This window comes from Platalea leucorodia (genome assembly GCF_965183815.1).
Source record: "Platalea leucorodia genome assembly, chromosome: 7".
In the NCBI taxonomy this organism is placed as follows: domain Eukaryota; kingdom Metazoa; phylum Chordata; class Aves; order Pelecaniformes; family Threskiornithidae; genus Platalea; species Platalea leucorodia.
The window spans coordinates 28,447,515-28,469,607 of record NC_138829.1 but is presented as its reverse complement, the minus strand read 5'-3'; the positions used below and the strand labels follow the sequence as shown (position 1 = coordinate 28,469,607).

At 46.1% G+C, this 22,093-nt stretch overlaps 1 protein-coding gene across 1 annotated transcript; it reads right to left on the bottom strand.

The window, feature by feature from the left end:
• Window positions 1-19,652: 19,652 nt before the first annotated feature.
• NKX2-8 (NK2 homeobox 8) lies at window positions 19,653-21,405 on the bottom strand (the record flags this gene model as incomplete). Its single annotated transcript, XM_082317165.1, has 2 exons — window positions 19,653-20,203; window positions 21,240-21,405. The coding sequence occupies 2 exons, from the start codon at window positions 21,403-21,405 to the stop codon at window positions 19,653-19,655; spliced, it is 717 nt and encodes a 238-aa protein (XP_082173291.1).
• Between the last annotated feature and the right edge of the window lie 688 nt (window positions 21,406-22,093).

Here is a 22,093-nt window from a genome sequence, read left to right as displayed (position 1 = left end):
GAAGCGGTTTTGCTAATAGCGAGAGACCTGAATTTTAATACATTTTAAGAGCTCCTTGATTACGTGTTTGTTAGTTGTTATGATCATTTTAAATTATCTGTGCATGGCTTTATAATGGGTTAAAAACTGTATTAAGCACTGTATTCTAAACAGGCCTTGATGAGGCAGGTGAATAGTGCAAACATTGTCGCTAGGAAATTCACTTCAAAAGAAATGCAAACTAGTTAACCTAAAACGTATTATCAGATCCAACAGTCACACTTAGCAATGTAAGTAATTTTTAATGTACCTGCCAGCTACTTCTTCAGAAATATTTTTTTTCTTATGAAAAGAGTATTCCAGGAACCCAATAGCTGTTATATCAGAGTGTTTCTGTATGCAGTATAGCTGGTCTCAAAACATATTTTGCTGTTGGATTTAGGAGAATGAGTGAAGTAGTTCTGAATATACTGAGTTAATTCATCCTGTCCTTGGTGATTATAACCAAATCCTGTTTTTTTTTAATTCAGTTGACCGCAGATATACGTATTTTGTTTTTCCCTATTCAAAGAATCTGTATAATCGTCTTTAAGCAGGTCTGGGACCAGTACAAATCAAAAATACTTTCTGCAACGACACCAGCATAAAAATGTGCACACCTACGTGGCACTTTTCTGTTAAAAGGCTTCTTTGTCCCTTTTCCCATCAATTTTATTTCAAATCAAGTCATCCTGGACCATTATCCTTCCTTCTCCAGCTTATTTTCAGCCAGCTGGAAAAACCTTCAATCAAAGGGTTCCCAATGACCGACTATTGCTCCTATGGAGCCTGTTAACCAAACGGGATCTGCTGCTCAAGAAATTAGTGACTGTTACTAGTCCTCTGGCTTCAGTTTCTGCAATTTCTGGAAGGAGTCAAACAGAGGTATCATCTCCAGGAGACAGCCTTCAGCCCTTGAAAACCCATTTTCAGCCAAAACACTGACAAAAGGCCAGGGTGGTGTCTGTGTGGACAGAGAGGTTGTAGCTCCTGGAAGGAAGTTCGTGTTTGCTGGGGGCTGCTCACACACTCATGTCCATTTGGAGTTTTTCTCCCTGTTTTTAAATTAAATGATAGTTGAGCTGTGTGTGGCAAACATGTTCTGTCTGTGTGTGTATGAGTGTGTGTATTCTCCCTGCTCAGGCAATTAAGGAAGTCAGCCTTTAGTTTTCTAAAACCAGAAAGCGGAGCTCTGGGTGGGAAGAGAATGGGGACCTGGGCACAAATGGGATCTGTATTTATATTAGACAACAGCCACTAGGTGGTTTAAACCTGCCCCTCATTACTTCCATTAACATCAAATAGAAGGCTCATGCTTGCAAAGTAAAGGTGTTTTGTGATCCTCATATACTATATAATATGAAGTTATGCATATAGGACAGAGGCTTCCTCATTTTCATGGAGACACACATCCCTCCCTCATTCAGACTCCGAAAGTGCCTGGAGGACTGGGCCATTGTAGCAGTCTGGTGAACATTCAGGCTACCTTAGAGCACCAAGCCCTGGCAGTGCCTGATTAATGAACTCCCTGCCTCCCTTGTGCTTGCGTACCCAACTTAATTCCTCTGGATCAAGCCCATGCAGTGGTAGAGAGAGGCAAAATCTTAAGGCTAGCACAGTGTAGTGAGGCCATCCAAAACTGAATCTATAAACCCCCTCTTAGGAAACCACCTGAGAGGATGCTTAAGTACAGCGTACTTGGCTTTGATAGTTTGCAAAATTAAATATATGTACTATGTGAGCTAAAGAAACTAATATAGGGTGATACTGCTCATTTTATTATATTAATTTTCTCATATAATTTGGAAACTATAAGTATCCCCTTAGTTCTTGCACCTTTGTGCCAATTTGTCAGAGGAAGGAGGAAATGCAATCTTATTTAACATAACCAGCCTTCGAAAAATCCTAATTGCCTGGCTCAGTTTAATTTATTTTTAGGTCACACTGCCCTCTAGGGGATTAGGCAGATAGCGAAGGATTTTTGCATAATAGGAACATTTTTTAATTCACAGGAGAAGACGTCTCTTCCTTTGTACTGCAATAGAACATAGTAATCCATGTATAGAGCTCGTAATTTAGCATTTTAAGAGCAATCTGCATTCATTTTCTTGGGAAGTATCTTTCATAATTAGCGTTGGGTCGCTGCTTTCTGGATGCAGAGCTGACTCCCCATGCACAGGATATTCATCTTTTTACATTGGGAAGTTTGTACAGGGTCCAGTTGATACAGTTAAATCAGGGCACCTGTTTAAAATGGAACAAACAGCAGCAAACTCACTGTGTCAACAGTTGTGAGTGCTTCTTGATGGAACATAAAAGTGAAAAGAAAGAAAATAAGGAGGAAAATGGAAGTTTGGAAAAGAGAAAGAAAATTATTAAGAAGATTGGCCTTTAGGTGGGCTGAGAAACCCGCAGGATTTTTCAGAGGTGTCAACACTTGCTAAGGAAGGAGAGTAGCTTTCTGCAAAGAGCCAAAAGGCCAGACATCTCGTTGCTAAATTATCTTCAAAAATAAAAATCTTGGCCCCTTCAGTGTCCCTTACTGATGTGATGATGCTGCCACTGACTTCTCTTCATCCCATTTTAATTCTAAAATAGCAGCATAATCTTGGCTGGCCAGACTGAATTAAGAAACAAGGGTGGAAAGTGGGGGTGCCTCACCAGGTCATCATTGCATTTTGTGCTTTGATAGCTGGACACAAACCTGCTTTGCTGCTTGGCTTTTTTTCTTGAAGCAGCCAGGTCGTGTAGCAGCAGGGTTTTCTTTTTTTTGGAAAGTGGATTTTGGTCCAGCAGCTCACAAATCCCTGATCTGGAATGCTTTGGGGATGAGTCCTTCCTTTAGGTTTTCACTTGGCTGTGAGAGTCTTGGCCAATGCTGCCCTCATCCTGCTTGTCAGTATTTCAAGGCAGATATTGTGGGAAGTTCTCATTTGGACCTGATTAATTTTAATTTTACTGTGGAGTGAGTGGTCTGAGCACTGCAACATACCTCCAATTTCTTGTTTGACATCCTCCCTGCAGTGGAGTAGCCCTCTCCTGTGACCACCTGCATTATAAACAAATTGGTCTCTTCTGGCCTCTTCCCAGCATCACAATGGGCTTTTATGAGATTTTAAAGCTGTCAGCTTTACATGATCAGGCTTCTCATTTCAATCTTAGCATACTTAATACTGTTCCATGCTAATGGTTCATGAGATATTCACCTACCCATCCTCTAGCTTTACTCAGCCATGCTTCCATCTCCTCATTTAAAGTCTGTATGCACTTTATAAAGTTTGTTCTTATACCTGGAAGGATAAACTGCTGAGCCTTCTTAGGCAAAAATCTCTCTTACATGCTTCCTTGTCTGGCCATAATAGCGGGGGTTCATCTCTGCAGCATTTTTTTTATTTGATCAGGACAGCCCTATCATATGATTTGCTTTATTCAGGCTTATACAAACTGTATTGTAGTCCATGGCATGCCGATGCTTTCTGCTTCCACTTCTAGTGGCCCAGCTGTGTCACGCAGTGCTCGATGTCTCCATAATAACTAGCTTTTCTGAGTCTCTGCTGATTCTCACCTCATCATATCAAAATCTCAGAAGTGTGCATAGCCTCATATTCAATTTTCTGTTTAGGAGTAATGATATCTTTATACCTTAGCTCACACTTCCTTGGTAGGTCCTTCTCTTGCAAATACTAGTAACCACCAATACTAAAATTGAATGGTACTTGTCCTGAGGTGGTGCAGTGGCTTGATGGCTTGTGTACCTGCTGATGTGCCAGAACCTTGTCTTAGGGTCACAAACTGGAGAAACATTTGGACTGGGTGGTTTGAGCAGTAACTTCTGTACTAGGCTGGAAATTCACTTCAGTGCTCTGTTAAGTCTCTGGTTTGTTCTGGGTTTGTGTAGGTGCTCCGTTTACCTGGGAGCATGTTCCAGCTGGTGTAGGATAGCTCTTTCTATGCTAACCCACCTAGGCAAACAGAAGTGTCCTCACAGGTTACTCATGCCCACAGGAAGAGATTTCTAATATTGCTCTGTAGCTATCGCCATTGTTTTCACCGCCCATGCTTATCTCAGCGTACAGTTTCCATGCTCATGTAATATGAACTGTCTGGAAATCATGTGTTCCCACTCACCTTTGTGAAGATTAACAGCAGTTTGCTGTTCTTGCTGGGATTACAGACTGCCCAACTCCATGATTCAGTGGGAATCACATTCTCTGATTGCACAGTTCAACCCCTGCAAAAATGGCTGTCAGCTCTTTTCCCCAGGTTGTGGACTGGAACTCTCCAGATCTGGAGGTGCCGGCACAAGTGCTCTCACAGGAGGTCTCTGTGTCCTCCACCCTTAGATCTGCCAGTCCCAGCAGAGTGTAAAGGGCCAGGACTTGCTTCTGCAAAGTTATTTGTAGAAGTCTAACATCCCCAGAGATGCCCTCGGGTTGTCTGTTTTGTCTGTCAAGTAATCATGCTTTTTCATCCCTGCGGGTCCCACTAGCAGAGCTGTTCCCGTCGTGGTTTTCAGCCTGTGTGCGAGATAAGAATGCAGCTGCACTGGCTCCCTAGTGAGATACTTGCCTTTGGAGATGGAACATTCTCAGATAGCATTCAAGGCATGGGCAATCAGACTTGGACTACACTTCTCTTCCCTCCTACAGCTGTGCTTCTCCCTCGGTTTCCGCACAGGCAGCCTCTTTGCAAGGAGTAGTTGTGCTTAGGAATCCATATTCTGTAAGAAAATCCAAAATATCAACAAAAAGACTGCGCTGCTTCAGAAAAGGAGTTAAGCAATTAGAAATACCCTGGGAAAAAAGGGTGGTAATCCCACAACTGCACTTTGAAAAGCCAAAGCAATGTTTTCGCACTGGTGTCTTAAAAAGAGTTCAGTGAGGCTGAGCGAGTGTTGGAGGAGCTTTTCATACTCCGTGCCGCTGAGCTTGGTGTGCTGCCCCCAGGCAGGAAAAAGTCATGGAGGATAAACACTAAACTGCAGCATTCACATAACCAGTTAAGAACCTGTGTGGCTAAAAAGACTCCTTTCAATGTAATTTAAGACACATTTTACATAATATATTTTCCTAGATCTTGCATGCCTGCATGAAGAACTTCTTGACTCTGTAAGTGATTCTCTGATGAAAACAAACAAGGGCTGATGGTGACTAAAGTGCTCCTCAACACAAGAGCAGTGCTGCAGCCAGATTCTGCCACAGCCATTCTTGCATTAAGTAGTGACTTAGTCTACAAGTAGGATGTTTAGTCTCAGCCTGAGCACTGCTGGTGAAAGGTGCTACTCAGCCTGAAAAAGAACCTGATTTACAACAAGAAATACAAGCCAAAGCAACAGCTTCTCCAATCACAATGGTTGAGTGGGAAGGTTAAGATTTAAGATGCAATGCTTGAGTTAGAATTTGCCTTGGAAAGCAGGGTTAGATCCTCTTTTCTGCAGTTCTCCTCAAAGCTTTCCTGCTTCCCTGCTCCAAGGATCCAGTCTGCAAAAGAGGACTCAGAGCCATGCTGTGCCCTGGAGACCTATCACTAGCATTGCTTCTACACCGATTTACACAGACAAGGATAAAACCAGAAAGCAACGAATCATCTTGTCCAGCCTCCTATACATCAGCAGTCATTTTATGTCGCTGTTAAGACCTGTATTGAGCCTTGAGTGATTTGAGTGTGATTCAAACATGCCTTGCAGAGGGGCTTCCAGTCTTCATTAAAAGGTCCTTACCTTAGCTAATTACCCTCATAATATAGTGTGCACTCTTCCAAGTTTGGATTTGTCTGGCTTTCAGCCTCCATTTTTGTTATGCCTTTCTGCCCCAGATTGAAGAGGTTTTTGCCTCTAGGAAGACTAGAGCACAGCTGATCCTGTGGATCAGACCTCTTACTGCAGAGGGTTCAGCAATAAAATCCCATATGTCTCTTCACATAATAATCAGCATAATAACCCCATGTGTCTCTGGGAAGAGATCTTTATGCTATAGTGAAATGATCTTCCAATCTTGTTACTGCTAAGCCCAGTAGAAAGTCTTTTATCCTTTTATTTTCATCTTTCTTTAATTATTTTGTGGCTTGTGTTTGCATGCTCTCCTGCAATGTGTTTTGAAAATATGGATACAGACAGTAGATATAGTGACCTAGCACTGATCTCATCAGAGCTAGAGGTGGAGAGAAATCACTTTCTTTCTCTGGCTTTCCAACTCATTCTTCAAAATCCCAGGATTACACTAGCCTTTTTTACTCCGTAGTTGTACCGGCAGCTTCCACTGAACTCCTGGTTCACTAGACCTTTTTCAGACTCAGGGCTTCCCAGCTATCTTTTCCCTATTCTTTCTTGTGCTGGTTTTGGCTGGGATAGAGTTAATTTTCTCCATAGTAGCTAGTATGGCGCTATGTTTTGGATTTGTGACCAAAACAGTGTTGATAACACAGGGATGTTTTCATTATTGCTGAGCAGTGCTCACACAGAGTCAAGGCCTTTTCTGCTTCTCACCCCACCCCACCAGCGAGGAGGCTGGGGGTGCACAAGAAGCTGGGAGGGGACACGGCTGGGACAGCTGACCCCAGCTGACCAAAGGGCTGTTCCACACCATATGACGTCATGCTCAGCATATAAAGCTGGGGGAAGAAGATGGAAGGGAGGGACCTTCAGAGTGATGGCATTTGTCTTCTCAAGTAACCGTTAGGCGTGATGGAGCCCTGCTTTCCTGGAGATGGCTGAACACCTGCCTGCCGATGGGAAGTGGTGAATGAATTCCTTGTTTTGCTTTGCTTGTGTGCATGGGTTTTGCTTTGCCTATTAAACTGTCTTTATCTCAACCCACGAGTTTTCTCACTTTTACCCTTCCCATTCTCTCCCCCATCCCATCGGGGGGAGTGAGCGAGCAGCTGGGTGGTGCTTAGTTGCTGGCTGGGGTTAAACCACGACACTTCTGTAGGACCAGTATTTTTCAGTGCTTGATGTACCACTTTCCTGTGGCAGTATTCAAATGCATTTTTTAAAGGCCCATCTTTCAAAGGAACATGGGCTGCTTTTTATGGCTGCTTTTTTCACTCCCATTCTGCCCTACACTTGGGGTGCCAGGGGTGGAAAGAGAGAAGGAAATAGGGTCACCCTTCCAGCAGCAACAAGCTGATAGATTAGCTTGGCCCTCTTGACATCATGTTATTGACAGGACATAGAAAAGGTTTTCTGTGATCTGTGCATGTTTTAACTTGGGAAAAATAATGTGAAGAGCAGGAAAAATACAAAACATTGAGCAATTGCCTTTTAAAGGAACTCCAGTTGTGCTGTGCACTGAATGAGGCAGAGATCTCATAGGAGAAATTCAGTGTGATCAGTTGATTAAAGACTATGTCAGAGTAAACAAGCCCAAGGGGTTACGTCGTTTCTGGAATATCCTGGCTTTTAAAGGTTTGACTTTGCAAACAAAAAGGCATTTAAATGTATTTGCATATGTAACACTTATTATTTATCTCCCCTAGGAAACAGCCTCTGGATAAGCATGAGGCAGACCATGAACTTTAAATTAAAGTTAAGCAGGTGCTTAAGCGTTTCCCTGAATGAGACAGGCCTTAACTATCACTTTAAAACTACAGGTCACTGTAGGAGTTTTTAGACTATATACTTAGGCTTCCAAGTACACCCCTAATGGTGTCAAGGGCTTGTTTTCCAAAGTGTGAAGTGTCCAGCAACACTTCGTCCTTGGCTAATCTACCTACGGTACATGCATCACCCCTATGCAGGTATCTTCTATACTCTTCCACTGCTCTGTCCCTGAAAACTAACATTTATTATTCAAATAAACTCAATAAGTTTAGGTATTTTTAAGCAGTCAAGGATGGCTCAATGTATTTAACTTGCTTACGGTACTATTTTTTCCCTTTTTTTGGCCTGTGAGGGAGGCTCTGACAGTATATTGCCATATATTTAGACAGCTCCTACCGCAATGTGGAGCCCTCCTCCTGCTGAGGGGCTTAGATGCTATTGTGCTACAGATAAATACTGGTGGTATATCTACATAATAAACAAAAAAAGGAAAAGGTTCCCGTATGAATAATGCTTAAGAGAACCTGGGGGAAGATGGACTGATTTATTTCCATTATTCTTTCAATCATTTGGTTTCTGATAGCAAAAGGTATTTTCCTTGAAGTTAAGATCTGCTATTCTTTAATCCCCAGGAAAATGATTACTATCATTTAAGAAAATTATATTCTTTCTAATTAAGCTGTTTTCAGACAATTAAATTGCTTCCTGATTTTCATAATTGTCTCATTGCTAAGATCTACCTCTTTCCTGATTAGCAAGGTGGAAAAACCCCAACGCTTTTGCTCTGTACAAGATTTAACAGTTAAGAAAGAAGTCCCAGCAAATATTCTGAGTCAGACTCTTCCTCCAAACGACATGCCCTATATATGCTGCTCTGGCTTCACAAAGATCAAATAGCCAAAGGCACCCAGAAAGATGACCAGAAAAGAGAAAACCTGTTTGGGATAGTCCTGTGAGCTAGCAAGCACAGGAGGCACTCTACCATGGGACGCCAGAGTGAATCTATCACCTTCAGCTTTCATGAAGAAAAGACTGGCTTCTCAACCAGCCCAGGTGGGTGGGCTATGGATGTGCTGTCCAGACTGCCCTTCTCTGCAGCACAGCAGAGGATCGGGTCGAGGGGACATGTTTGAAGGATGCTAGGTACCATAGCACTGCCTCACGGTCACAGAGCACACAAAACCACACAGTCCGTGGCTGCATTTCTTGTGCTACTTCAGCCAGTTCACCTGCACATCACCTGTCCCTGCAGTGGTCACATCTGAGACTCCAGATCTCCCAAGAGCTGTATACAGCTACCCCATCACAATGCACGCTTGCTTTGTCCCTTTCCATGCGCATGTTCTCTTCTTCTTTCTCGCTTTCATTTGCTTCCTCTCTCCCCTTGATTCCCTTTTTTACAGTAGGACATTAGCTGTTAACGTAAGAAGTCTAACACTTGTTAAAATGTACAAGTGCCCTAGGGTGCTAGGTGTATGGGGTCTGGGGAATACCATGTGGCTTTTGGCCTGAGAAAGGTGCACAGTGGAAGTCCTGTGGATCTTTCCACACTTGTGGCACAGTTGCCTGCAATTTCATGAAGGGTGTTCCAAATCACCCAGAGGGTCAACACCCTTAAATTAGAGTTTGGAGGAAAATATGTGGATGGGGAGTCACTGTTTCAAAAGTTCTATTCCTAATTTGGCATGCAGACACTGTCAAGGGGTTGCTATGAGAAATAAAGATAGTAGGTTAGTCAAAGACTATGGACTAGAGCTGTGTAAGCGTGAAGGTGAGAGAACATACGATATGTCTGTATCAATGCTAGGTGATTAAATTAATCAGGTCAGACCCTCAGCTGGGCATAGAGGTGTTCCTAGAGTTATGGTGACAAACACCATCTGAAGAGATGGCTCATCATGTTTTTAAAGGTAGGGCTGGGACTGAAGGGACCTTTCCACCACAGCTACCCACATGAGGGACAAATTATTTTACAGCAGGGTGGACCTGCCTTTGAAAATGCAGAATTCATCAACTTTCATGATTTTCACAGGACTGTTACTGTAATTGTTTCAGTGGCCCTGTTCTTGAAGTCAAATGATGAAGTGACAGCATGTACAAACACGTGCCATTTTAGTTCTCATTGAGCTTAACAAGCTCTCTTGAAAAGAGAAAATAGATCCAAACCCATTTAAAATGTAACAAAACTGTTATTCAAAAAGAAACTGGGAAGCAAAAAAAGGTTATCCCTTTCTTTTTAAATCTCATGAGTCTTTACACTGGCCTGATGAATTTTGAGATATGACTCACTGATTTTTAATACTTGTGTGGCATGGTCTGGAAAACGTGACATAGAGTCATAAGCATGAACACATTAATGTAGCCAGAAATATTCCTTCATTAGAGGTATTCAAGGGAGTGTTAGATATCTCTTACAGTCTTCTTCCTTTGACATTCCCAACCAAAAGAAAGGAGTCCTGAAAGCAAATGGTTTTGCCTTTCTGATGTGAGGAGCTCTTTTGTTGCAGTATCAAAGGCCATTATTGTTAACGGCCTCTTTTGTCTTTCAAATTGTTCCATGAGAACTGATTTTATATGAACTTTATTTCTTTATTGATAATTTTGTGAGAGTAAAGGTAATGGCTGTCAAAGGCTAGGAGGGCAGTTGTGGCACAGCCAGCATCGAAAGAGACACAGATGGCAGAGCAATGGTTGAGAAGCAGCAGTCCTGAGGGACACAGGACTATGAAAATGAGGGAAAGATGCAACCAGTTAGTCCGTAGGTTTCCTCTGAGAGTCAAGCCTCTGCTGTCAGTCTCATTTTGGTTGTTCTCAGGAATACCGACACTCTCATACTCTTCAACTTTTTGCCTTTTTCACCTCGCACTTTAACAGCCTGTCTCAGAGGGTGGTAATGAAGTACAAATAAGTTTTGTCTGTGGAAAAGAATCCTGCAGAAAATACCATGTGTAGGAAGCAATCCTTCCTAACACCTGCATGCCCCCTCCGAACCGAGGGCTGAGCTAGCTGGAGTATGTTATAACAGTGATACACAGATGATCAGTAAGCTCTTTGCTTGGCATCCCTTTTTCATTATGCTGCCATTTTAAAGAAATGTTTTTATAGCCTCTGCTTGATTTTCCATCAGATCCCTCCCTCCCTATGAATCCTCCCTTCCTGCCTCCTACAGAATGTGGCCAGCTGGTTACTGCTAAATTTAAACAAAGATGTGCTACTTGTAACTCTCTTTGCTTCATCCACAAAATATTACTAGCCTAACTCAGCTAGCAAGAAGTACTTCTATTTTGATGTGCACAGGGACTGTAAGCCCAGATGAAGGTCAATGAAGGCTGTTGCATAGATAGATAATGCTGACAGGGAGTGCTCTAACTGGTTTTCCACAGGAAAGTGCTGATTCAGTGGAACCGGAACATTTGAGGGGTACATGTGAATTGTGCTCAATATGTGGGAACACGATGGGAGCTTAAAATTGGGTGTCCAGTGGAGGTCTGCAGAGCAGTTCCATGAGCAGCAGCAAAGCGTGTGCCGGGTCTCCATCAGTGCTGTAATGCTGCCATGCTGATACACAACAAAACACCCAGCATCTCCTGTGAAATGGAAATCCTCCTTTCTAGTCAGCTCTAATTACAAACAGCATACCATGTTTAAATAACCAATAAAATAGGGCATCAACAAAGGAGCTGCTCTTTGCATCTCTGAGATTCATACAGCATCCAAGAGCTCAAACATCAAGGAGAAAACAGCAGGTAGCTTAACTCCCAAGATCTCTCCCCTGCTGTTGTTATCATTGACAATGAAGGCAGTGTTGTAAGTGCAGAGTGCAATGGACAATTCATGCACTTACCGTATCTTGCACTCTAGCTACAGGCGCGTGATTTTCTGAAGAAATGATGACAGGATCAAACATATTCTGGCAGATGCTCACAAAATCAGAGCCCCTTTCACTCAGTAAATGACCATAAAAATGCTTTGAAGATGACAATAAAAAGTTATTTAATCATGTTCAAAACAGAAGCACCTGCCAAGTCAATATATCATTTTTTACATGATTGGCTAGTACAGTGACAATAGCAAAAAATGCAAAGTGAGGCTGTTAGGAGCAGCTACTGGCCTGATTCTATAGTAGGCATAGCCTGATGGTGGAGAGAGAGAGCAAGAGAAGAGGAAAGAAAAAGTGACAGAGAGAGTCACACATATATTTCCTCAGCCTCCTGATTTTTCAGCTCTTTTTCCCAGCTGTTACAAGGTGCCCTTGGGAAGATATCTGAAGATGGCTTTAGCAGCCCCCATTTTCTGTGAAGTCAGTGCCAGACGGAGAAAAGGCAGTGACCAAAAGGAGACCTAAGACAACCTGGGTGCTCTTCATGCTGCCATAGCAGAGGGGAAAAGGTGCTGGGGAGAGGGGTAGAGATCTGGCCTCTTGGTAATGTCGTTGCCCCAGGACGTCTGCAAACTGGTAGGTGGGTGCTGCTAGAAATAGAGACATGGAGAGTGTCATGTACAGCTGGGCACAGATTTATCGAGAAGCCCAGGGGAGCAGGTACCTGCCATTAGCAGTGTGGGCTGTGAGGCTACACCATGCAACAAAGAAGAGCCTGTGCTCTTCTTCAGCCCCACCACTACCCTCGCAGCTGCATCTATCTCAAATTCAGCAACTCTTCTAGACGAGCCATTTACCTGTGAGCTGGCACATGCAATCATAGCATTGAAGAGTTTTCCAGCTATATCTGGTGTAGTTCAAAACCACCTCCATGACACTGGCTGACTGGGCTCTTTCATGATCAGCTGAAATTAAAGTATCCCAAGGGTGCTGAAAATTTACATGGGTTGATGACAGGCCGTTCTGGCACCTGAAGTGCACCAGGGCAGCAAATTTAGATGTGCAGATTTTAAGGCCTAAAGGACTTGTTCCGATCAAGCACTGTCATCTCTAATACAATATGAGCCATGGGGATCCCTGGAATTAATTCTCAACACAAGGCCAACGTCTATGATTAAACTAGAAAATTTTTGTTTAAATATCCCATTAAAAATTTTCAGAGTCATCAAATTTGCCACCAAGTTGTGGTAAAAATGGCTAATTACTCTCACTGATTAGAAGTCAGGCCAGATTTTGAACTAGGTTTTATCTAACTGTTGGACCTCAATAAACTTTCCAGATAAACTGAAGAGCCTTTTATGACCAAATGTATGTTTACTGTGTGAGTGCTTTAACTTAGGTTGCTTCTTCAGTCTCTTTGATAAGCTAGAATAGACAGGATACCTACCCCAACCTTCACTCCACAGGATGATTGCCAAGTCACCTTTCCTGTGGCTCCTGCGTGGTGGCTCTTGAGTACTTCAACATCTTTCTTAAAATGTAGACACCAGAACAGTACTCCTGTAGCGGCCTCAAATTTCAGTGCACCCAAAATTCAATTCTCTGTTGCCAAAGTCACATTTAAAACTGAAGTACTCAAAGCAGAAAACAATAATAAACTATAGGTTACTCTGAAGCATAGAAAAAGTTTATTTTCAATAGCTAAATTTGCATAGATAAATGTTAAAGTAATCAATCACAAACATGCACATCGGTACTGTGAAAACTGGTTGGATAACGGGGTTTGAAGATTACTCAGTGGTAAAATTAGTTCCTCAAGATTGTTATATTAGACAAGAGTGAAGAAAATGGACTGCTGAATTACTGGTTTAAAGAGGAAATATGAGGAAGGGACGAATATTAACAAAACCTCAACCTTCAGTAGAAGACAGGTAAACCAGGTACAGAGGAAATACTTGTGGTGATGAAGGCAGAACTTCAACACTGAAGACACAAACAATAACATCGGCATGGCGTCCTGAGGCCAATGTAGGGGAAGGAAAGGGAAGAGCTGAGTAAAAGCAGTCATGTCTGTCTTGTAACTGTATGTGCAAATACCGTAGGAGGATGTTTGGTAACATGGTGCTCTCTGAAAGCAATCGGGAAATGGAAGAGATCAGAAGGAGCCCCCAACCAGTGCCCAGCTAGCAGCAGCAGATGCATTTTCTGAAGTGTGATGGCAAAGCAATCATCATGGATGATACTGTATTTTGCAGAGAGCAGATGTGTCCAATTAGGAGCTCTACGTGAATGCACACAAACAACAGAAAGAGGCAAATCAACAGCTTCCAGAAAAGCAGTGCGCTAGCTATTGGGCACCTTTCCATACTGGGCTGCAGCCTTTTCAGGGAAGTTTACTTTGTCTGGCAATGTCGGAAAGTCATGAGCATATGGGATAGGTGTAGAAGACATCCAAGACAGGATACAAATCTTGAAGAATGGCTACAGAAAAAAGAAGTAAAGGCTCTATACTGGTTTTATGAAAACAGCAGTTAACACAAATAGTCACGTGTCTGAGCAGAGATACAACAGATGGCAGTGATCTTCGGTCTTTTTCCACAGTATTCAGATATGAGAAATATCAGTAGTATATTTTCTTCTCAATTGCCCTTTTATTACAACAAAAGAAAGACATGATTTACTTAAATACATGTAACGTGTATGGGGTAAGGCATGCAAACACCCCAACATAGCACCAATATACTGAAATTTGACTATATAATTCCAATGTAGTTACATAAATCAATCTGATTTATAAAAACAAGGAAGTTTTTTCTCTCCAGATCGATATTTTCTATATATTTTTAAGTGGCTATATTTATGATTTAGTAAAATCATTATTAGTGTTGAATGTCATAAAGTCATTAACTTAGTACCAAATATCCCATCCACCCACAACAGGAAAATAAGGAAGTAAGAGGAAAACTGCATTTGCAGCATACAAAGTCTGGTGCTTCCTGCCAAAGCATACTGCAAAGCAAAATACTGTGGCTGTTGGGAATGTCAAGAAATCATTTTTGTCCTCGGGGACAATGTGAACTAGCGAGCAGGACTGTCCTGCATGTCAGATGCCCCTGAGGAATTTGGCTGACTGCTCGAAACCAGCATGGGCAGTCCCGTGGAAATGCACCCTCTGGACTCCAGAACTGGTGAGGAGATTTACTCTTTTCATTGTTGCTACTGGCTTGTCTACATCTTTTTCCTGTTTGTCTCTGTTCCTTTTCTCTTTTAAAGTATTCCTCATGCAGAGCCAAATTCTGTCAGATTCTGAAGAGGATATCTAACTCCCAAGTTTAAGCATTAGATGGAGCAAAGGCTTATGAAGAAGTAACTAACATGATATTGTCTCCAAATTATTTGGTCTCCTTTTGTTTGGGAAGGCAGTCTGAGACCTGTGGATGTCTGAAATGGACTTGTTCATTTCAAAGGTATAGCTCTGGTCTGGAGAGAGGTGTCCCAATTTTTGCTTGGGGGACCTATCTTTGGAGGGTACATTTCCAACACACTTCATGACCTCTTTTAAATAGAAGAGGACTGGAGAAAACAGAACGAAAACTGGCACAACTGCCAACAGCCTCAGTCTAGAGAGCTGATTGCCTTCACTGTTTAGAATGCAATTGTAAGCCTGAATATGATGAAAAGTAATCCTGATCTCATAGCTCAGTAATCTGTGCTTAGTGGCAAGTGGACATCTCTTATGCCTGCTAAATCTTGTAGATGTGTAAGTGATTTTTTATCATATTAATAATGTTAGTTACTGCTGATCTGAGCTACTCTACTCCTGTGTGATACTTAAGCAGAGCTTTATGCTTGAGGAGCATAAAGCAACTTCTCTGAGGTGGGCAACTCTGCATCCACTGCCTCCTTTCCCACAAGAAGTTCCCTTGTAACTAAGATGAGTTAGAAGCCTCCTGGAAGGTACGTGAGGTGCCTGGGGTCCTTCTGGCATTTCTGATGCTGGCGGCACTTGACTCTGTCTGATTTTTTTTGTGTCAAGTAGATGGAGTGGAGATTTTGCTTTGCAATTCTTTGGTCATGGCAGGAATACTGGAAAGAGTGCACTACCTGATGGCCAGTGTGCGTGAGACTGGACCAATGCTGAAGGGTTGGAAGCACCAGATGAGGAAAAGGAAAATGCTCTATCTAGGCTTTTGATGAAAGGGCTGAATGCCGTTAGTAAGAAACCGCTATTCCTTGTATCCTAGCTGTTCCCATCTTCTCAAGAAGCAGCAGTTATCAGTCATTTGAGTCCTGTAAGACACTACCTTCATCAGTGAACTGTGGCTTATGAAGGGCTCTGAGTACAGAGCCAGGCCTGCGCTCCTCCACAGAAAGTGCTGGGCACCACTGGTTTCTGAGAGCAAAGAGAGGTCACTGTCCCCTCCAGCATCAGCTGAGGTCTGGCCAGGGGTGGAAGGCTTACTCCTATCGAGTGCTACAAGGTAGGAGGGGCTGAAAAGCCCAAAGAGTTTCCACAGACCTGACTTGCACTTAGTTAACAGCACAGTACAGATGGGTTATTAACCCAGATGTACGTGCTGCAAGGCTGCCAGGAGCCTTTCCTAAATCAGTAATAAGGAATTTATTTTGGTGCATGGCAGAACTCTGCTTAGGAGGTGATGTTTTTCATGTGTTGCAATTTTTAAAATGTGTGTACATCCAAAGATTAGTAGTGGACATGCATTGGCAGGGCCACACTCAACTCGTTCATAAATTTTTGCAAAGAAGCTTGATCATATGCCCTTTCAAAACTATTGTCCATTTTTTGGAGGCAGTCTAGCGATTTGTTTTAATGCCTTAGTTCTGAGTTAAACATGTGCCCAGGGGCTCCCGCTGAAACAGGGCTGGGCCTTCGAAAAGTCAATAGTTTATTTACTGACTAAGAATAAAGCACCCGGGAAGATGTTTGAAGATGTTAGCAATGCTTTTCATTAGCTGAAGATGGCATTTAGATCTTGATCATGGCATGTTTATTCATTAGGTTCAGTGAAATCACAGGCCTGTTTGCAGGGTGAAAGTAACAGTGAGACTTGGTGGGGCAAAAGAAAGGGAGAAAAGGCAGAGATTGTGTGTGCATTCACCCCTTTGAGGAGGAGGAAAAAAAAAAAACCCAAACCACCAAACCAACAATTGAGATGATTTTGTGCCTTATTAAAAACCAAGCCAAAGTAACAGAAAATACACTAAAAGGCAGTAGGTTTCTTTTGCCTCAAAGCTGTTATCAATGACATTTGTTAAGATGTATCTCCTAGATATGGCTTAACCACTGGTAAGGTGAACAAATCAATTTTCCTTGCTAAATACACTTAAAGTTTAGACAGAGTCATTTGTTTCTATCAGGTGAATGTATTTTCAGTCCCACCCTATCTTCTGCACAAGACTTTTTCTTTTTTACTGTAAATCTCCGCAGTCTATTGAATTGACTCATTATTTAATACATTCTTCTTTCTACTTGGATGTATCAAATTAAGGAGGCTGCTTTTCTCAATACTTGAACCTGACTCTATCATTCTCCCTGTGCCCCTGTTGCAGTTACCTCCCCTCAGCCTGCAAGGACACAACTTTAGCCTATGCCGGCGCCCAGGAATCACACCTTTCCCATTCCCTGGGCTTGGCAAAAGGCAACGCGCACAAACCGCACATTTTGCATAAAGAAACCCGTATCAGGGGACATTGCAGCCGGTCCCTGGAGGAAATCACTGCAGCCGGGGGCTGGGAAGGGAAGGGACACCCTAGCACCCTCTGGCATCGCCCGTACAGCCAATAACTGGTAAAAGCAGTAATACAATGAAGACCTCCTATTTTACAGACGCTTCCTATGGCCATGTGTGGGCTTCAGGACAGGAGAGCGGCTCAGATAACCAAGGAGCCGGGGAAGGAGCCTTCAGGGTGGGATGCTGCCAAGCCCTCGGCGAGCTGAGGGAGGGTAGATTTGGGCTGAGGAGGAGGGGTCTTCTCCTGTTGTCTTTGTTTCTGTTTCTAATGACGATGTCACACTATTTCCACGGCTGATCCTGCTGCATAGCTGGGTCGTGAAGAGTTAAAATGGAGAGCAGCATGTGCACTTTTAAAACTACATGCGACAAAGTCCATTGCTTGAAGTCCGGGTCCCTTCTCCCCTCCCCCCCCCCCCCCCCCCCCCGCCCCTCTCCAGGTTCCAGCAATCATTTATTATAAAGGGGTTTTATGATACAAATTTGATAATCTCCCATACACATTGGCACAGTTCTAATTGGAGTTGTAAGCCCATAAAATTCAAGGCCTTTGTTTTCATGAAGGCCACAAGGTTTTAAAAGATACTATTGTACCGCCTAAAACCCATAAAATTGTCACTAGGGACTGATTAAACAGTCCTGAATTGAAACAGTGCGGATTTTGTCTAGGTCCTTTTCATGCACAACAATGCTCTTTTCAACCCCCAAGACAAAAGGAGGTTTAAGGAGCGATTCTCTGGGAGATTCTTCTAAGATAACCCCATCCATATGGGAGACAAGGTGGCCAGCAGCTGAGACGAAAAAAAAAAAAAAAAAAAAAAGAGGGGAAAAAAGAAAAAAAAAAGATTTCGGATGGCAGGATGAAAAATAAAGGGAAGGGGGGGAAAGACAACAACAACAAAAGCCCAGGTGACAGAGAGGCTGTATTCCCCCGGGTCCTTCCCGCACATCCCAGCAGCCTGGTCCGCTCTGCGTCCCTTGGCACATGGCCCCCTGCCCAAGCAGGGAAGGGGATGGAGGTGGGAGGACCGGCGTCGCTCCATCCTCCCCGACCTGCCCTGCCCGCAGCTGGCACGGCTCCTTCCCTGGGGAAGGGAGGGACGGGAGGGGAGCGGGGCGATGCCGCAGCCTCCGTCGCGGCTGAGGAGGCGGCCAAAAGCACCCACGGGAGTGGGTGCAAAGCAATCCCGTGGGTGCTTTTGGCCGCCTCCCCAGCCGCCACGACGGCGCCTCGTAGCCCCGCTCCCCGGGGGCTCCCCGGGATGTGTAGACAGCACGACACATCCCAGGGGCACATCTGGTCCGAAGAAACCCCCTTCCAGGCAATAAAACAAAAAAACCACCCTCAAACAGCTGCTGCGGGTCCCTTTCCCTCGGCAGCCTTTCCTCGGCCGGCAGGTTGTCTGCATCAGTCCCCGTGGGGTCCTCGCCCCCAGATAATGCCCTCCGCGTTCCTGATCCGCGGCTCCCGTCGGAGGGATGGAGGCAGCCGGTCTAGTCTGTATTTCAGAGCCGTGGGTTTGGGGGTTTTCTGAGGGTTTTTTCCCATTGGCGGTTGCCAGGACAATGATACGATTTTTTCCCCCCAAATTAATAAAATCAATAGTTCATCAAAGCGTTTCGAAAGATAATTCTCTGGGCGTTAAAAGGCATCACTATTTTCTCCCGGCTACCCTTCCCCAATCGATCTTTGGAACAGATACAGACTAACGGGAAGATTGCCTTAATTTCGGATCCTGCCTTAAAAAAAAAGCCAGCAGCCAGCCGCGGCCCTGCCGGAGCCCTTGGGCCGGGCCGGGCGAGGAAACCCGCGCCGCAGCCTCCGGGGCCTCGGCCGGCGCCGGGCATCGCCGCCCCAAACGAAAAGTCGGGGACCCGCCGGAGACGGGGGGTGCGGCCTCAGGCTTCCCGTAGGAAAAACCCTCGGGTTTACAGCGAGATGCTGGCAGCAAACTTTATTCGCCGTTTACCGGCGCACGTGGGTAAAATAAACGAAGTTGAAAACGAAATTCCGCTGGCGCGATCGAGAGAAGTGTTTAAGCCTTTATGGCACGGGAGGTGATCTACGGAAAAGCCCCTATCGTCAAAAATACACTTCTCCGCCGGGAAAAAGTTCTTTGTCAAAAACCATTTTATTAGTCACTGGAATAATCAGCTATTTTAAAATAAACTAGGTCGCTAGGATGATGGTGATTATTCTCTTTTAACAGGGAACCTCTCGAAAAGGAGCAGGAGGAGCGGAGGTTTTACGAAAACAGAGCCGCACCGGCACCCGCGCCCTCGGGCGAGACCGGCGGCGGGGAGGGGAGGGCGGCCCCGGCGGGCTTCGTCCCGGCCGGCCGCGCCGCCCGCCTGCCCGCCGCCGCCCCGGGAGCCGCGCTGCGCCGCCCGGCCCGCCCGAGCCCGGCCCGCCCGAGCCCCCGGCGCGCCCCGGCCCCTTCCCCGCGGCAGCAGCCCGGGGCTGGGGCGGCCTCCCCGCGCCCGTGGGATGAGTCCGGCCCTGGAGGGCGAGGCGCCGCTGTCACCATCCCCAGGAGACGACGGCGGGGTGCGGTAAGTGCTGGTAAGCCGGGAAGACGCCGAGGGCGGCGGCGGAGGCGGGCGGGTAGGCCCGGTAGCCCTGCAGGGCGAGGGCGGCCTGGGCGCTGCAGCCGGCCAGGGCGCAGCCCAGCTTGGGGCGGGCGGCGGGCGGCGGGGGGCTGGCGGGGCAGCCGCGGCAGGGCTCCCCGTCCCGCACCAGCACCGGCACCACCACCCGGCGCAGCAGGGCGGGCGGGCGCGGCGGGGGGCTGCCGGGGCCCTCGCTCCGCGCCCGCTTCATCTTGTAGCGGTGGTTTTGGAACCAGATCTTCACCTGGGTGGGCGTGAGGCTGAGCAGCCGGGCCAGCTGCTCCCGCTCCGGCGCCGAGAGGTACCGCTGCTGCCGGAACCGCCGCTCCAGCTCCAGCGTCTGCGCCTTGGAGAAGAGCACCCGCCGCTTCTTCTTCTTCTCCTCGGCCTCCGAGCCGCGGGCGGGGAGGGACCTTTGGGTGGAGTCGGGCAAGCTCAGCTCCGGGCCGCTCTCGTCGGAAGCTGGGGACAGCGAGGGGGTTAGAGAGAGGGGGCGGCCGGGGACGGGGCGCGGGGCAGCAGCGAGGGGGCGGCGGGCCGTCGAGAGCCGAAACGCCTCCCGCAGGGAGAGCCCCGGCTGTTTACCGGGCCGGACTAATCCCAACAGTCAACAAGAGATGTGGGCTAACCCCCCGAATACATTAAACCTGACCCACGGGAAGGAGCGGGCGTTCCCCCCGCGGGGGAGCGGCTCTGCCCCGGCGTCAGTCCCGCACCGGCACGGCCGCTTCGCCGCCCACGGCCCGGGGGCTTTGCGGGCTGCGAGCGCTTCTGCTCGCTGCGTGCTGAAAGGCAATACCGGCCTGCCCGCTCCCTTCATTACCGCTTTCCTCCAGCCGCTCGGTTACCTTAATATTTAACTTATCCCGATGGGGTTCCCGCGTCCATCCAAAGGACGGTCTCCCCCCGTGCACGCACAGGTGTACATTAAACGCCGTACATCTGCGGCACGATTTATGTGTGTGAGGTAAGACCAATGTGCTGCACAGCCGGGTTTGGAGCCGGAGCCCGCTCTCCGCGATAGCAGACGCGTGGATTTAGGCGCTGGCGCCCAGGGTGTGTGCTGAGCTTTCCTCCACGGTGCGTGGGGTGCCCTGAAACCCCTCCAGCACAACAAGGCAGTATTTCTTGCAACAGTGAAACGGGGAGAGAAAAAAAAAAAAAAAAAAAAAGAATCCGGGAAGCGAGCTTAAACGATAAGCGCAGAGAGACGGGCGGACACAGCCTGAGGTTTTGCTTTCTGGCACAGCTGGGAACATGCACAGACCTACGGAAAAAAAATAAATCTTTTCTCTCTTAAGCTCGTGGCCGAGATGTTCCTGCTGTTTCTTTGTTGCAATTCAGTAATATTCTATCAAATTCCCAGCCTGGATCCCCCCGACCCTGTAGGCTACACACGCTGGCGATTCGCTTCTTCGCATCTTCCCCGAAGGAAGGGGGGAAACAAATAAAAGATAGCTGTGCGGAGGTGGCGAATTCCTGTCCGTTTCATACTCACAGGGATAGTGATTTCTGTCTGTTTCTATCCACCCTCGGTACGGCGAGCCGGTGTAGTTCTCCGCTGAGTGGTGACGGTCAGAGGCTTGCTTTATGCTATTAGCATCCTGCTCTGGTAAATCCAAAATGCTCCTCACTGTAAAACTGATCCTGCCAGATGTGGCCATGGTAGGTTGTGCACACACACCCCCAAAAAAATATCGTCCCAAAGCCCCGAACCCCCTCCCTTAAAAGCTGCGAGGAAAGGACTGCGGCCAGTTACTGGGGAATCTCCCGGCTCAAGAGGACCTTCCCTTCCATCGCCACCTAACCCCAAATATTAGTGTCGTTTACAGAGGTGTCCTGTTTATATAAACAGTCCTCCCCGCTGCAAACACTGCCTGCTTTCAAACCGTCCCTGTCTATAGGATGCTAAGTACCTGAATTAGTCAAGTGCTAAAGCCCTAATGGGAGTAGGTGTAACCCCCCCCTCCCGCCACCCCCATGAGAGAATAACCCGTTACCTCCCAAAGACAGCAGGAAACAGGCTTCATCATTACATATTCTGTCTGATTAGCCAAAAGTGGGGACAGATAATGGTAATTGTTAGCAGTGAATAACATCTTGGGTGGCATGTGGATGACCAACAACCACCCCCCTCCATCCGCCACCAAAGCCACCAGCGTCCCTTCTATCCGCAGACAAAGTGAATCCTCCCAGGACATCCGCAGAGCCTGCCGAGAGCCCCCTCCCCGCTTCTCCCTCTTCATTCCACCCCCCCTCTATCTTTAAACCTGGAAGGAATTTAAGTCCTTATTTGTTTTATTTCCCCGGGCTGTTTGCCGTGCTACCTCCAATGCTCCCGCTTGTCATTGG